Source organism: Vombatus ursinus, unplaced genomic scaffold, assembly GCF_900497805.2.
Source record: "Vombatus ursinus unplaced genomic scaffold, bare-nosed wombat genome assembly UNPS02014813.1, whole genome shotgun sequence".
Taxonomy (NCBI): domain Eukaryota; kingdom Metazoa; phylum Chordata; class Mammalia; order Diprotodontia; family Vombatidae; genus Vombatus; species Vombatus ursinus.
Genome location: NW_020954591.1, coordinates 17,203,953 through 17,222,419, shown reverse-complemented (window position 1 = coordinate 17,222,419; position 18,467 = coordinate 17,203,953). Strand labels below are relative to the sequence as shown.

The window sequence follows — 18,467 nt, the reverse complement described above, 5'->3', positions numbered from 1 at the left end:
ACACACACACACACACACACACACACACACACACACACACACACACACACACACACACACACACATTGGCCACCTTGCTATTCTGGGCAGATAGGTGGCACAATGGATAAAGCACTGGGCCTGGAGTCAGGAAGACGTGAGTTCAAATGCAGCCTCAGACACTAGCTGTGTGACACTGGGCAAATGACTTAATCCCAATTGCCTCAGTTTCCTCATCTATCAAATGAGCTACAGAAGGAAATGGTAAACCACTCCAGTATATTTGGCAAGAAAACTCCAAATGTGGTCACAAAGAGTTGCACATGACTGAAAAACAACCAAATAACAACAACCTTGCCATTCCTAGTACAAGACATTCTCTCCCTGTTCCATTTTTTTCCCACTGGCTATCTCCTGTGCCTGGACTTCTCTCCCTTCTCATCTTTACCTCCTGACTGCTGTGGTTTCCTTCAAACCCCAGCTAAAATCCTGCCTTCTACAAGAAGCCTTTATAAATTCCTTTTAATGCTAATGTCTTCTCTCTATTGATTGTTTCCAATTTGTCTTTTATATAATTTTGCCATGTATATAATTGTTGGCATGTCTCCTCCATGTGAGCTTCTTGAGAGCAGGGACTGGTTCTCTCCCTACCCCCACATCTTTGTTTTCTTAGCACTTAGCACAGTACCTGACATGTATTATATGTCTAATAAGTGCTTGTTGATTGACCAACTAACTAAACTTTTCCAGGAAACCTTCTAAATCCGCTTAGTCTTTATTGCACCTCTCTTCCCCAATTGGATCCCACATAGTACTTTACATCTCTCTTAAGAATATGTTGTATTTTGTTATACTGTGTGTCAAATATACCTCCACTTCCACTCAGGATTAGAGTTGAAGATCAATAAGGGCAAGAAATATGCTATATATAAGCATTTTATCTCCCTTAATATAGTGCTCTTCATAAAGATTGGCTGAATTGGACTGAATTGAATTGAATTTTCTTAAAAGTACCTGCTGGAAAGCAATAGAATTTAACCTTGTTAAGGGAACTTAAAAAGGCTACCATATCCAAATCCCACATAATATATATAATATAATAAGTGATCCCAAAACTAGTAATTATCTGAGCTGGAGCCAAGAACCCATTTCTTCTTTAGTTCAAGCCCAGTGGTATTTCCACTATACTACATCATCTCTGCTATATAGGTCTATTATATACATATATGTGTGTATGTATGTATATATATAATGTTTGGGATCCAGCCCTGTAATTTAGTTGATTGGGAAACTCACTGTGTGAATTCCCTCCCTAAGTGCATATCAGCAACCACTCTGTAATTTGCAATCTTAGACAGTTTTCTGGAGCAGTGAGAGGTTAAGCAATTTCCTCAAGGTCACACAGCGGCTTACATGTCAGAGCCAAGACTTGGATCCTCGTCTTCCTGACTCCAAGGCCAACTCTATGTCTGACAACATTCTGTGTCTTTGTACACATTAGTTTAATGAAATTAACAAAAGTCATTTGAGCAAAACTAATGTTGGATTAATTTGCAGTTCCTTTATAGATGACAATTAGTATACTTGTCATCTACAAATGGCTGCTGTGAAATGCTAGACCATTTCTAACAGATTTGTGAGTTTCTTTAATCAATGTTGTGCTATTTTGTTTTCAAATAGTGGCATTTTTTTCATTAAAGACATAACAGGCAGAAAAGACTGTTAATGAGGCATGATGTACATAAGAAAGAGTTTGATGGCATTTTTACAAGGAAACCCCTGAAGCCAGTTTCATAAACTTGACTTAATTAATAACATCATAAAATCATTAACATTTCTTTCTTTATTTGTCCCAGAAGGCCTTCATTAAAAAACTCATTTTACCCAATAAAGTTTTTCTTATTTCAAAGATAAGAAGTAAAATTTATTTCTTAAGGGTTTTTGATGAAAAAATAATTATTTATTCAGTTTTAATCAATGTCCAGTTAGGTCATGATAGCCAAAGATACATTATACTGTAGTAAGTAGAAAGATTCATTAATTACAAATTCCTCTGAATTATTTAGATGGGATTAAGCATTTCTTTGATGAAGAACTTATTATCGTCTAGGGAAAAACAGAATTTGAACTTGTTCTAATATAAAAATTAATATTTATATTTCAATGAAACTTCAATGAATAAATACATCTTAAGTAATAAATTCAGTTTTGTAAAATAAAGATGAGCTGGTTCTATTATGATATGAAACTCTTATAAATTTCTAACAAAGCCCTTGACAGATTTTTTAAATTATCCTCCTCCTATCATTTTATGTTGCTTCATAGAAACATTTCTATAGCCTACATGAAAATGTTCTGCTTCTAAAGCTTTTCACTGCTGACAATTCTGCAATTAAACCTTGATTAAAAAATAATAGGTGTAGACAAACTTCGGGGTCATGCCTCCTGAAAATTTAAAGTAATGCATCTAAGAAATATTTTTGTGAACTTCCAATGAGAATGATAACTCAGGCTTCTTAGATAAAATGAATCCACAGACATTTTTCCTTAATTTTAATTTCAGTTTTCTTTGCTACATTTTGAATCCTTTTCTCATTACAACTATTATTCATCAGAATTTGAGGAGACACAACTCTATGCTCGAAATATGTTTCTTCAGGTGAAAGCTCAGTTACATGGAAAAAAGGTTTCTGCCAGAGGCAGAAAAAAGCCAATGTAAGGGAAGGGAATAGGCAAGTGTATAGTTAGAAGGTACATTAGGTAAGATGAGAAAGACTGAGTTGAAAAGGAAAGTCTCAGGATCTTATCTACATTTATCTACACTTGACAGGAGTATGGAGCATGGAGCATGGATGAAAGTAGTCAGAGACTTGAGATGGAGAGATGCAGGGAGACCAATAAGAAGGATGTTGAAGTAACCTAGGTAATAGGTGATGAATGCCTGAACAAAGAGTGGATGAGCACCGGGCTGAGTGAAGAGAAGGGGTCATATGTGAGGAATGTTGCAAAAGCAAAAACAAGATTTGGTGACTATATATATGGGTCAAAGGAGAGTATGGAGTAGAGAATAATGTGAAGTTACAACTGTAAGACACTGGCAAGGTGGTGGTGCTTTCAATAGAAATAGGAGAATTGGTAAAAGGAGAGGATTTAGGAGGGGGAAGATAATGAGCTCAGTAATTCATATGCTGAGTTATGATGTCCCCAGAACATGCCTATAGGCAATTGGTGATGTAAGACAGAGGCTCAGAGGAGATATTAAAGCTGAATATGTAGATTTGGGAGTTACTTACATAGAAATGATAGTTAAATACATAGGATCTTATGTGGTTACAGAAGGCATAAGACATTACCTCTAGGCAACCTTATGGTTAGGGGGCTTAATATGGATGATGGGCCAGCAAAGGAAATTAGGATGACTCAGTCAGTCAAATAGAAAGTAAACCAGGATAGAAAAGTGTCAACAAAACCCAGAGGAGAGAAATTCCAGGAAGAATGAGTGGTTAACAGTGTCAAATGAAGTAGATAAATCAAGAAGGATTAGAATTGAGAAAAGACCATCAGCTTTGTCAATTAAGAGATCATTGCTAACTTTGGAGAGAGCAGTTTAATGATAACATCATAAACCAGATTTCAAAGGGTTGAAGAGAAAGTGAGAAAGGAAGTAGAGGTAGTAAGTCTAGGCAACTGTTTCACTGAGTTTCAAAAAGAAGAAATATAAGATGATTATTTGAGAAATTGGTAGGGTTCAATAAAGATATTTTTAAGGATAGGAGAGACTTGGAAATGTTTGAGTTCAGTAAAGAAAGAATCAGCTCATAGGGAGAAGTTGAAGATTCAAGAGAGAAAGGGAATAATTGAGGATATAATCTTCTGGAGACGACAGGAGGTGATGAGATTAAATGCACATGTAAAGCACTTGGATTTGGAAAGATGGTCACCTTTTTGTCAAAGACTGAGGGGAAAGAGTTGCAAGTTGGAGATGAGGTCTAGGCATTTTGAGTTGAAGAAAATAGGAGATGAGGGAGCTCATGTTGAATGGTTTCAACTTTTTCAGTAATGTTACAGGCAAGACCCTTGGCCAAGAGAGAGACAGAGAAGGATGTGGATAGACATTTAAGGAGAGAAGAGAAAGTTTGTAATAGCTTATATAGGGAGTGAGATAGGGAATCAATTTGGGAGAATAAATGGATTGCTTTGCTGAAGTATGGGCCCAATTGATATTGGATAGCATAATATACACGGTCAGCACGAGTGTTGGTAAATAAACAATTAAGAAGTACCTATGGCTTAGGTATTTTGCCAAGTGGTGGGGATACAAAGGCAAAGGATAGTCTCTGCTCTTAAAGAGCTTACAGTCTATTGTGGGAGACAACATGCAAATAATTATGTGCAAACAAGCTATATACAGGATAAATTGGAAATAATCAATAAAGGAAAGGCACTAGTATTAAGGGATATCAGGAAAGGCTAACTATGTAAAGTGGGATTTTAACTGGGACTTAAAGGAAGCCAAGGAAATGAGGAGGCAAAGATGAAGCAAGAGAGAATTTCAGGTATGGGGGACAGCCAATGAAAATGCATGGAGTAAAATAAGGGGGGGATAGGATAAAGGGAAATATAGTTAGTTTTAGACAACATGGCTATTATGGAAGTGTTTTGCATGACTACACATGTATAACCTGTATCAAGTTGCTTGCCTTCTCAATGAGGGTGGATGGGGAGGGAGGAAGGGAGAGAATTTGGAACTCGAAGTTTTAAAAATGACTGTTAAATATGTTTTTACATGCAACTGGGAAATAAGATACACAGGCAATGGGGTATAGAAATCTATCCTGCTCTACAGGAAAATAGAAAGAGAAGGGGATAAGAGAAGAAGGGTTGTGATAGAAGGCAGGGCAGATCAGGGGAAGAGATATTCAGAATGCACACCATCTTGGGGTGGGGGGAATGGAGAGATAGGGAGAAAATTTGGAACTCAAAATCTTGTGGAAATGAATTTCATTGAAAACTAAAAATTAATTAATTAATTAAAAGAAAGAAAGAAAGAAAAGAAGTTTAAGGCACATTTTTTAAAAATACATGTCATAGAGGAAGTGGTGTACCTTGCTAGGAAGAGCAAGGAGGTTATTGTCACTGGATTTCAGAGTACATGGAAAATTGTAGGTATAAGAAGACTGGAAAGGGGAGAGGGTAGGCTATAAAGGGCTTTGAACACCAAATAGAGAGTATTACATTTAATTTTAGATGTGATAGGAAGCCACTAGAGTTTACTGAGAGGGAGATGATCACATCAACACTTTAGGAATATCACTTTGACAGCTGAGTAGAGGATGGCCTGGAGTAGGGAGAGACTTTTGGCAAAGAGATTAACTAGCAGACTCTTCCTCCATCTTTGTTTAGTAGCTGGTGAGTAGGAGTGGATGAGATAGATGACAGGAGGAATCCAGGGCTGAGATTTGGCAAGAGAAGAACAGCAATAAGACAAGGGGGACAGGAACTCAAGAGCAAACGATAGTGTAGAGTTGAAATGGCTAACCCAACTTGAAGTTGAAGAGGGGAGAAAGTGAAGTCACAGCTTCACAAGAAGGGAAGGATAATTCTGAGGGAATATCTCACATCCATAAAATGACAAAAAAGGAAAATGACAAATGCTGGAGAGGCTCTGGGAAAACAGGTACACTAATGCACTATTGTTTGAACTGTGAACTAATCTATCCATTCTGGAAAGCAATTTAAACCAAGGCCAAAATGCTATTAAACTGTGCTTGCCTTTGACTCAGCATCTTGCTACTAGGTCTATTTCCCAAAAGAGGCCAAAAAAGAAGAAGAAAAAGATTAAATGTACAGAAATATTTATAGCAGCTTTTTTGGTGAGGCAATCGGGGTTAAGTGACTTGCCCAGGGTCACACAGCTAGTGAGTGTTATGTGTCTGAGGCCAGATTTGAACTCAGGTCCTCCTGAATCCAGGGCCAGTGCTCTATCTACTGTGCCACCTAGCTGCCCCCAAATGACTCATGTTTTTATAAATTTAACAGTTCTCCCTTTATTTGAGATATGAGATTTCATCCAAGAAACTGTCTATAAAACTTCCCCTCTAATTTTCTGCTTTCCTTCTAATCTTGGCTACATTGGTTTTATTTGTACAAAACCTTTTTTAATTTAATATAATCAAAATTATCCTTTTTACATCTCTCAGTGCTCTCTATCAATTGTTTATTCATAAATTATTTTCCTGTCCATGTATCTGATATGCAATATATTCCATGTTCTTCTAATTTATTTATGATATCTCTCTTTATATCTAGGTCATATATCTGTTTTGGCCTCATCTTGGTTTAATGGCATAAGATATACCCAATTTCTGCCAGACTGCTTTCCAGTTTTCCCAACAATTTTTACCAAATAGTGAATTCTCATCCCATAAGCTACTAAGTCTTTCAAAGTGTGTGTGTGTGTGTGTGTGTGTGTGTGTGTGTGTGTGTGTGAGAAATGATGGCTTTCTCTATTGCAGGGTGGTGAGGGAGGGAAACAATTTGGAACTTAAAATGTAACCAAAAATAAATGAAATTAATTTTTAAAAAAGATTTAGTAACTTTGATTAACACAATGACTAACCACAATTCCAAAGGACTCATGATGAAACATTCTCTCCACCTCCATATAAGGAAGTGATGGAGTCAGAGTACAGACTGAAGTATATTTTTGTTTCTTTGTTTAATTTTCTTTTTTTTTACATGACTAATACAGGAATTTGTTTTGCATGACTATATATATTTGTAATGGGTTTTGTTTTTCTTGCCTTCTCAATGGGCAGAAAAGGGGGAAGAAGGAGGGAGAAAATTCAGAACTGAAAATAAAATAAAATCAAACTAAAAAAAAAAAAGCATGCTGGATTTGTAGTCAAAACAGCAAGGACCTGAATCTTAGTGCTGCTGTTTCCTCATTGGGTATTGAACCTCCTTGAACCTCATATTCCTTATCTGTAGTATGAGGATTATTGTACCTGCCCTGCTCAAAGGGTTGGTCAAGAGCATGGTTAAAGAAAACAAAATGAGAGAATGTATGTTAAGGTCCTTTGTTCTTCCTGGGATATTAGGATCATAGATCTGGAGCCGCACAGACCATCCAGTCCAGTCCCTTTACTTTACAAATGGCCCAGAGAGGTTAATCAGCTTCGCCAGGATCATGGACAAGTGTCTAGACTCAAGCTGGAGATTCTGGAGAGAATCTTTAAAACCTGTTTCTCATCCCCTCCTCAGGACTGAAGGCAAAATTGTACCTTTAGCATGCCAAGTTCTATGTCAGATTCAACTATCATCAACTTGGAGGTCGCAGGGGAGGAAAGACAAGTGTGTTGCCTCTTAATTTAGTCGTGTAGCCCATAAATTCTCTCTTTTCTGAAGCCTATTATTCTAGATAGTGCCAGAAGGGGGAGTAAGAAAATATCATTAAAAATTTTCTGGAGCCTCTTAACAGACCTAAAGACTTATATTCAATTAAAGTGGCATGGTGCCCTCTTAATATCCTTTCTTAACTCAGGCTTCAATTCCCTCTTAACGATATTTATCTTACCCTTTCCAGTTTGAAGTCAGCTTTCGTTTATGAAGACAAAAAAACATTACTGGTTAAGTCCAAAAGTAAACATGACCTTCATTTACAAGTATGTAAAAGACTTCTTCATGAGTGGTGAAGTTAAAAGTAACTTCAGAAATAATTTGAAACAATTTCCTTCATGTTTATACATAACCAGAAAATGCTGTGTAGAATTGGGAGAAGACCAAAGATCAGAATTCTCCCCTTGTTCATGTAGACGACCAGATTAGAGTCTAGGATGGCTCTATCTTTATTGATTACCCATAATCATTTTTTAACAATTTTTAAGGCACACTCCTAAATGACACTCCAGAAGGCAAAATCTTTACAAGGGAATACAAACACAAAATGGTAGTAATAATAATAATATAGGTCTTTAAGGTTTACAAATCACTTTAAACATCTCATTTTATACTCAACAAATCTGGGAGGTATTATTATCCCCATTTTACAGATAGGAAAACTGAGATTGACAGTGTTAAAGTGACTTGCCCAGCATCACCCAAGTGTCTGAGATTGGATTTGAACTCAGTTCTTCCTGACTTCAGGCCTAGCACTCTATCCACTGTGCCTCTGTAATTTCTAATAATGCTGAATAGAATTAGGTAATTTTTTTTCTTTTGCAAGATATGACAAACTAAAAGAAAAAAAGACATAAATTGATAATACAGAAGTATTTTCAGCAAGGATTCAATTTGAACCATATCTTGTCTTCCTATTTAGAAACTATCATTACTCAGAAAGGTTTGGACCCTAGCAAAATTAGTACACACTGAATGGGTAGTGAGGACAATTAAATTTCAAAGAATTTGGAATTGGCTGGTGGATCTGGCTTCTGTGAATGCTCAAATTACATTGCAGCTGTTTATTTACTAATTAAATATTGTAAAATATTCTTCAGGTCCCAAAATGGTAGAAGTCCACAGTCAGCAATTCCAGATCAACTCCAAGGATGGCCGGCCTCTGTTTACAGTCGATGAAAAGGAAGTTGTGGTTGGGACAGATAAACTTCGAGTAACAGGTTTGTGGCATTTGGGGGGAAACCACAGGGCCTTCCATTGAACCATACATGTTCTTTGCAAAAGTAAGTCACACTTTTACCCACTTACCATATTTCAGGCAGATGAGAAAAATCTTTTAGTGGTTGGTTTAGGTGATGGTGGTTCTTTTTTTTCCTCTTCATAACTAGAATTAGCTCTAAAATTTTTGAAGGTTCTGTTTAAACTATCTTTTTGTACATCAGCTTTCCTCCCTCCTACTAGCCTATCATCTTTATGTCCTTTCCCATTTAATTTCCCCAAAGACGTCTCATCCTTTGATGACATGCATATATCTGTCCCAAGTGACATTCCATGTACCTTTTGTTTCCCTACTTCATTAGCCATTCATATTTCCTATATTCTCACTTTCTGTATTGTAGGGCCAATCTTTGCAGGTGGTTAGGGAGCCTAGTAGATAGAACATTAAAGACTACAAAGAATGAGAAATCATAAAAGACCTTTGATTAAATATTTGGCATTGAACTTCCAGAAGGAAAAATGGTGTAGTGGAAAGAGTGATGGATTTAAAGCAAAGGACCTAGAGTTCAGATCTCAGTTCCACCCCTTATTACCTATCTGGACTTGTGCAAGTCACCTAACATTTCTAGGCCTTTATTTCTCATCTATAAAATAAGAGAGTTGGACTTTATAATCTCCAACAGACCTTCTATAATCCTAGGTTCTAACAAATCTTCTTCATAGTTAGAGGACTGGGTCTCATAATGAAAACCCCCAAGGGCAGGCCTCCATAGATATATGTGATATATGTGGCATGGTAAGGGAATAAATTTGTCTCATTACTGCTGTACAATAATTGAATAGCATGATGTTCAGCTGATCTGCTTCCCACATTCTGATGAGTGCACGAGTGAGCATGCAAATACCTGGGAATTATTTTCAGTAGCATAGTGACAGCTGTAGTCTCTCCAGTGGTGAGCCCCAGTGGTCTGTGCTTCACTCTTTAATACTTGACATTTTTCTTTAATTCAGTGGGTTGGTTAAATATATAGATGACATGGTTATCACATAAAAAGATACCACAAAATTAGGAGGGATAATAAACATGATTCACCATGTGACAAGCCTGGGATTCAGAAAAATCTTGATGGGCTAGAACATTGGCCTGAATCAAATAAAAGTAAATTTCATAAAAAAAGAAGTAAAGTTATTTGATTGGATTCAAACAAATAAACTTCAAGTACAAGATGGGGAGAGGCACTGGGAGTTTTAATGAAGTGCAAATTCAATATGAGGCAGTCATTTTGCTATGACAGCCAAAGAAACTTATGTGACTGCTTTAAGAAAGGCATGGTATCCAGAAAGAAGTTAATAATCTTGTTGCACTCTAACCTTGTCAGATAAGATCTGGACTTCCCGGAAATCAGTCTAATACAATTTTTAGGAAGGACATTGGTAAGTCAGAAAGGATCCAGAAGAGGACAACCAGGATGGTGAAGAGCCTTGAATTCATGCAATGTGAAGATTGGGAGGAGGAACTCAAGATGTTTAGCCTAGAGGAAAGAAGACTGAGTATTATGGAAAGTATTATTTAAGTATTATGGAAGAGGAATTAGGCATGTTATTCTTCAACTCAGAAAATAGAACAATAAACAATTATTGGATGTCACAAAGAAGCAATTTTAGGCTTGATATAAGGAAACACTTCCTAATGAGAAGGCTAGCTGAGGAGGTAATGGGTTCCCCTCAGAGGGGTAAATATTTAATAACTGCTTCTCTGGTGGGGGGGGAATGTACACATAACATGCTTTCAGGTTTAATTTATATTGTTAACATATTCACCATCACTTTCTGAAGTCTGGACAATCAGTGAAACAATAAATCAAGCTCTGATTTTCCGAGATGTAAATGCTCACACTGAAAATTTAACAATTGTCTCTCCAGAGCTGGTTCAAGCTAACTCCAGCACATACCTGGTTACCTCTAAGGTATGTGAATAAGAAATTTTTTAAAGGTATATATTGGACTAAGTAATCATTGAGGTCCCTTCTAACTCTGAGAATCCCTGCATAGCTGCCCCAGTGCTTTTCTATATCTTTTTCAGATTCAATAAAAATATTTTCCTTAAAGGAAATAAATTATATATATATATATATATATATAAACACATACACACATACACACACATACATGCATATTATATATATGTACATATATTCATCAATGCAGACACGAGGAGGAAGCAAAGGGAAACCTTTCCTTTGCATGCTGAGGAAGCAGTTATTTCCTGACATGAAGTAGAGGCCCAAGACCAATAAGAAGCTGTCAAACAGACATTTTCCAAATTAAAAATAAGAGCCTTATTTCTTTGAAGGCAGGCACCATGGGAGTAGTGTCCCTGGTTTGTTATTAGAATAAATAACCCTACAGAAATGGATTTCCTGGCAGTGCCCAATGGGCAGAAGGAGCAGCTGGTCAGGAACCACTGCATCCAAAGACCCACTGGGATTACAAGAGATTATTGTACCTTTTCTCTATGTTTTTTGCCCATCACCTACACACTGAAGTGTCTCTGTCTCTGATCTCAGCAGGAACAATAGACCTAGCAAAGACAGTACCAGACAAAGGGAAAAAAGAGAAGAGAAGGTGTAAGGCATCTATTTGACCATATGGGACTTGGGAAGGGAAACTGGTGCTTTTTCCCTACCCATCCTTTTCCCTGAGTCATAGGTTTGGAGAAACTGACACAGAATAGATCTCGATTTCTCTCTCTCTCTCTCTCTCTCTCTCTCTCTCTCTCTCCTCCTCCTCCTCCTCCTCCCTCCCTTCCTTTCTTTCTCTTCCTCTCTCTCTCCCTCATTCCCTCACTCCCTATTGAAAATGCTAGGACTTCAATTCCTAATTCATGGACCTTATTAACTTTAGACCTAAGGGAATATAGGGGGAGAAGTAAATAGATACTATACCTGTTGCTTACCTGTGCCATTGAATTCATTGTCTCTCTTAGGAGAAATCTGACAACTACTCATAAACAGAAGCAATATAAACAATTGTTAGCCAGAGAACTGAAGGATCAGTCTTCAATTAGATTCATGACAGAAACTGGATGGAATTTCATCACTTACTTCGGAATTTAATCAGATCTCTGAATGGTCTAATTTTTTTTCCAGAATGTATAACTGTCCAAAAAAATGATGATGAAGAGTTGAAATATCAATTTTACTAAACATATTATAGGAAAATTGTTTGGACCAAGATCCAGGCCTCACAAAGCACCAAAATGCCATAAGAGAACTATTAAATTAAGCATATTAGGCTGCCCCCCCAAGAAGTACACTAACATCTTGCATTTACTCCACAGAGGATTGTAAGATCATACCAGGGAGTATGGATGAGGCCTTGTCTGATCTTTTCACAATCACTTCATGAAATGCCTCTAGGTGTCATGATAGCCCATTTGAATTCTACCTTCCATTGTGGAACCCTGCAGTTTGATTCCACAAACATTTATTTAGCACCTCATATATACTAGACAATGAGGATACAGGTTCTATCCTAGAGTGAGAGAGGGAACCTAAAAACTAATGTCAGAGTACATTTTGTATATCTGGAAAATTTTCCCAACTTAGCAGTCATGAATTTTGAAAAGTCTTAGAGGGTCTTCTGTTATGCCTTGGATACATGCTCTGGACAATAGACCTTTTGTTGTTATCAAACTGACAAGTAGTTGCCCTAGTACCTCTAAGTAGGGAATATTTCTACTACCAATTACTTCTCTTATCTTCTTCATTTGTCCCTTAGTAGATGGCTTCTCATTTAATAGCTTCTGCAGTTCTACTATATCAGTCTTAGATGGACAGGTGACTTCTTCCTCCTCAGAACATCTAGTTCTTCAGAACTAGAAAGAACCTTGAATCTACTTTAAATTCTAACTATATAGCTGTTGTTTTCTTTTACTGTTCTTTTCCTATTCTTCTATTATCCATCATTTTACTAAGGGTCAAGCTTCATCTCCCCCACCTCAGATTTCCTGTTTCCCCCATTGAAGCCTTGCTTCAGTTTCTTTTCAGAACTTTTCCTTCTCTCTAACAACCCAGAGTGTGAAGCAGTATTTTTCTAGTCCCTTTGCTTTCTGCTCTAGAGGGAAATCAACCTATACTTGGAACATAGATAACAGTCACTCCACAGTGTCAGAAAGACAGGCATCACACACTCAATGCAAAGAACTGCACGATTTCCCCTAGTCTCTATAATGGTTGAGATTTTCAGTCTTATTTCTCAAAAATGCTTATAAATGTGTAACCCTTGGCTCAAAGGGTTGTTGTGGTTTCATGTTGTGGGAGTCATCTCAAAGAATTTAGACTCAGACCACTTCAAATCCAAGTGAAGGCACTTATTGAGGATTAATGCCCCTAGAAAGTAGACTGGATCCTAAAAGGAACCAGCAATTTAGTAAGACAAGACAGGCAATTTTATAGTGTAATGATGCTGATTACACAACAGAAATTATGAATATTAAAAAGGCAGGAGGGATTTGTCAAGGGATTAGGTAATGGGGAGGGGTCCTAGCCTCAGTGGAACTGTGCATGCAATTACCCACTCTGCATACAGAAAAACCCAATGCGGGGTGGGGGTTATGGATGATAATAATATTATAAGCCTCTCTATGTCATAAGTTTACTCTAGGTCAGTTCTTTACTCTCACTGCTCAGGTGCTATCTTAGGGGAAGCCCCTTCTATGGTTCAGTGGTCAAACATCCTAGTCTATATCCTGATGCTACTGCTTTCTAATTGGCTAGCTAGTGGTCCTGTCTGCTCAAGACGGATAGTTAGGTATTGTGGTCCTGTCTTGGGCTAGATGGATGATGTGGTTGTGGTTGAGTTTATGGACACAGCTGTTTAAACATGAGAATTGAATCTGGGGGCAGAATCTAGCGAAGGCAGTGGCTGTAATTGAGTCTGGGAGTCTGTGATGTGATTAAAGCCAGATTGTGTGGTCAAATTAGGGCATGCTTATTGTTCAGTGAGGCCCATAAGAAAGTTATAATGGGGCTGGGGCAGCTTTATTAGGATTCCATCAGGGTCTTTTTGCGTAAGACTCTCTTCATTGGTGGAGATTGATTACTCCATGCTTTGTGCCTCCTTGAGGGGCAACATTGGTGAGAGCTAGAGAGTAGAAAGACCCTGGTCTCCTGGTTTCTGGCTTCAAGAGAGAAGTCACACTGTTCCAAATTCTCTTCAGGTCCCTGAAGGGAAGCAGATAAAGACTCTGGGGGAAAAAAACAACATATGGAGGAGTCAGTACTTCAATCATTCTGCTTCTTGACAGAGAATTTTTTATTTAAACATGAGATTTACATCTCAATCCTAACATTTGGCAAAAATTTCTTAGTTTTCCCACCTCTTGTTAACATATTAAGCATGATTCAACCTGGCAACCTGGTAGTTTGATTGATAGAAGGAAATGAGTCACTCATAGGTCATTTAACAGTTAACAAAAAAAAAAGTTAACAAGAAGAGGTTACTTAACGATAGCATAGAAGGGATATTGAAGTACTTAGTTCAGATAGAAATGCCCTCCATTGTCCAATATAGAAACAAATCTGGGCAGATTTGCAGGACAAGATATGATGTCTTAAACATCTATCAAGTCTAAAGAGTCTCAAGTCCATATATGCACTTAAGGGAACAAGAAGCTACAACAATATGGCAACCAGGAAATTGTGTCAATGGAGACACGACTTGAATCTTTATCCTCTTAGGCCAATCAAGTTTTAGGGCTAGATTCCTTGCCTTTGTAATTGAGTCTGGGAGTCTGTGATGTGATTAAAGCCAGATTGTGTGGACAAATTAGGGCATGCCTATTGTTCAGTGAGGCCCATAAGAAAGTTATAATGGGACTGGGGCAGATGCCCTTAGAAGCTTAATCTTAAGAATATGCAAAGACTTTAAATTGAAAGAATGTTTAAATCATCCAAAATGGGGGAGAAAAGCTAGCCTAACCAACATAGTGGGGTTGGGAGGGAAAGAACCTTGGTAGATAAGGATCCTAAAATACCTCTCAATAACTTGACAACCCAACTCAAATTCTTTCCTTTGTTTCAACAACTTAGCCACAGATAAACCCACTTTTTTTTATCAGCCATGAACCAATGACCTGACTTTTTCACCAATTTGCCCCACTTATCAATGCACTCTACCAATTTGCTTAACTTTCTAATTGTACCACTTACCTTTTCTTACTTGCCTTGCCTCGTCTTGGCCATCACCTTCTCCTCCTTCTTGACTCTCTACCATCGAGTTCTATTCCCTAATCCTCCTTAATCCTCCATAGTCTTTTTATGGTCTCTGTAATTTTCTTTGATCCTGCTTGTCTTTTCTCCCAGAATAGAATCCAGTTTCTGAGCCTGGAAATTGTTCTTCTTCAAATTTTTCTCAATTTCTCAGAAATTTTGACAAATTTGTCTTACCAAAATTCAACCCCTAATCTAATCCAGTGGTACAAATCCTTCTAAACTTCCTATGCAATAACTTTATCCTCCTTAATTCAGTTCATAACTTTATTCTCCCCCTCCCCCTGTAACTTTCAACCACAGAAGCCAGAAATAGAATCCCACGTCCATGCAGCTGTCTCATAAGCAACTTAAATGTGGAGCAAAAGTCAACTGTTCTCCAGGCGAAATACTTCCAGTGACCTCAACGGACATAGATTTCAGAACCTTCACCTTCCAGGTTGCCCTTTTATGCTTGTTTCCTTTTTTTCCCCCATTATCCTTAAAGAGCCAAGCAAATTCAGTAACAATTCATTGAAACATATCGTCTAGTAATGAGGCATGTCAGTGGCTTGGAGAGAAGAAAAACAAACATGCAGCTGACAGGCTTAGATTACAGCTATGAGGAATAGGCTTCCTCAGTTTAAGTAAACTTTAATCCAACCACAATTATAAAAATAAAAGTTGCAAGCTATGGCAGACTTTTTGGATAAAGGACTATAAATGTTAATCAGGATATAGTTTCCATATGGTTCCACAGTGGAAAGCACTGTCAGCTATGTGTTGGCCTTTCAGGTAGTAGGATCATAGGTTTCATAGGATTTCTTCTAAAACTGGAAAGGGAGAAACCACAGAGGCTATCTAGCCCAAACCCTTATTTTAGAGATGGGGAAACTGAGGCCTAGGGAGCTAGGTGGTACAGTGGATAGAGTGTTGGACCTGCAGTCAGGAAGACCTGAATTTAAATCTGACCTCAGACACTTGCCACCTAAGTTACCATGGGCAAGTCACTTAATCTGCCTGCCTCAGTTTCTTCATCTGTAAAATAAAGATAATAATAGCACCAGAGTCATTGTATCAAATAAGATAATATTTGTAAAACACTCTGCAAATCTTAAAGTTCCATAGAAATGCTAGCTGTTATCATTACTGTTATAAGGGAGGGTAACTGCTGAAGAACACAGAGTTAGTAATTGTCAGATGTGATATCTGAACCCAGGCCCTCCAGTTCCAGAGCCAATAATCTTTCTGCTACACCACTCTGCCTCACAGATGAACAATTATTAGTAAGAACATCATCTTCAAAACCAAAAAAACAGAATTACATCCAGTTTTATAAAGTATTTTATCCATTTATGAAGACACAGTAGGCATGAATGGCAGAAAGAAAAATGGTGGTCTATAAGCTGTACTTTTCCCTGTATATCTAAAATCTGATGATTTACAAATGGCAGTTCTCCACATCTAGAGGCCTGAGTTGGAATTTTGCTTCAGAATAACTTGTAATTCAAATTTCTCTTAGAGGGTTTGTTTGGCTTTGCAACTTAAACAGTTCCCTAAAAAGAAAATACATTGTAAGAAGCCGTATTTCACAACAGCATGTGTTGCCTATGGCCCTATGAGCCCGCATTGTTTACATATCAATAAACAGTCCCAAATCATTTCCCGGCTTCATTAAACCTGCCTTTATATTTGCGTTTGTTTTTCCCTCTGGAATACACTCATTATTAAATATTTTGTTTTATTTAATTTGTACTAGAGTTTAATTTAGGTTAACAAGCACAAAAAAAATGCCCTTAGAAGCTTAATCTTAAGAATATGCAAAGACCTTAAACTGAAAGAATGTTTAAATCATCCAAAATAACGACTAGAAGAAACTAAACTAAAGCAATGATGTCAGGAATTGCCTCTCATAGGTCTAAGTATTATTCTAAATAACACAGATAAAGCTATAGCAGTTAACTTGGTAAGTTATGGCCTTTCAAAAACATAAACTCTCTGTTGATTTAAAGTTTGATTACGTGACAAATATTAGAGCTTCTGCCAAAAGCCTTCCCAGAGACTAGTAAATCCTCTGTGAGCTGTTCAGGCACAAAATCTAAAGAAATGCTCTTGAATTTATGAAACCTAAACCAAAGTAACTTCTGAGTGGTGTACACTTCTAGATACTTTGTAATAAATTGCACAAATTCTTCAGTGTTCCCTGAAATAATCTACTGCTGAAGGGAAGTCGTTTTCTTTCACCAAAGACTGATTTCTATCTTTTATAAGGCTAATATGTGATATCTGACACATGCTGTGTATTTTATGTATAGCTTCATCATTTTTATCAACTGTTTTTGAATAGTTAACATTTACGTCATTATACAAGGTGTTAACAGAGATTAGCATAAAGGCACAAAGCACATACAGCAAATAAGAAATAAGTATGGAATTAATTATATACACTCAGGTCAGTGCTTTGACGGTATTTATAATAGGTGAGCTCAGAATATGAATGAGATTCAAAATATTCATCTAATATGAAAGGAATAAGATTTCCATAATTCTTGAAGGAGCTTTAGACCTCTGAAGAAAGTACAGCATGACTTTATTAAAAATTATTCTGTGGAAGGGGCACACTATACTGAATATAGGAAGCCAGTCACAGAGCTAGGAAAACTTGTGTTCAAGTCCCAAAACTCTGACAAAGTTGTTGTTTAGTTTCAATCATAACTAATTCTTCATGATCTCTTTTTGGGGGTTTTCTTGGCAGAGCTACTGGAGTGGTTTGCCATTTCCTTCTCTAGCTCATTTTACAGATGAGGAAACTGAGGCAAATACAGTTAAGTGACTTCCCAGTGTCACAAGCTAGTAAGTCTGAGGCCATATTTGAGTTCAGGTCTTCCTGATTCCAGGTCTGGCACTCTATCTGTTACACCACCTAGCTGCCTCTGGCTACATACATAACTGGCTACATAACCCTGGGCAAATTACTTAATATCTCTGTGCCCTAGGCAGCTCTCTAAGACTATAAATCAAAGAGAAGATGCCCACCTCCATTGATAAAAGTTTCTTTTCACCTGGAGTTTCCAGTACCAATGAAATCACGAGTCTACTCACTATCCATACTATGTGTGCCTCAGTGAATACTGGAGATAGAAAAACAAAAGCAAAAAGCTGTGATGCTCAAACATGTTAAAACGCTCAGATAGGAAAACAATATGATTCCTTTATAAAGTCTTTGGTAAAAAGTAGCTAGCTTTAAAGAATCAGCTTGGGAATTGCTATCCTGGTTGAAGCATAACCTTTAGCCATTCTATGTAAAATAACTTTTCTGCTGTAGCTAACCTGAGGAAAGATTTAAGTAAGGAACTAGTGAGTTAGTTCCCAAGACATAGGTGTATTGACTTGAAGATAGACATGGAGTTTTTCCACAGAATAAAAGCAAAATCTTGTAATATATGCTTGTCCCTAGTTTTTCTCTTTCTTCTCTAGAAATGTAAAGATAAGATAATAGCAGAAGGGAAGGTGATTTAAGGTCTTCTCCAAGATCAGCAAAGTAATTCTCAAGAGCAAGTCAAGCTAATTAGAAAGTGTCAAACAAGAGCTAAATAATATGTGAAGCCCATGTCATCAAGG

At 37.3% G+C, this 18,467-nt stretch overlaps 1 protein-coding gene across 2 annotated transcripts in view; it reads left to right on the top strand.

Moving 5' to 3' along the window:
* The window catches only part of SGCG (sarcoglycan gamma), a 258,739-nt gene that overhangs the window by 155,007 nt on the left and 85,265 nt on the right, over positions 1–18,467 (top strand). For both annotated transcript variants that reach the window (XM_027835163.1, XM_027835164.1), the window contains exon 5: positions 8,478–8,597. In XM_027835163.1, coding sequence (XP_027690964.1) covers positions 8,478–8,597 — 120 coding nt within the window. The remainder of the gene's footprint in view (positions 1–8,477; positions 8,598–18,467) is intronic.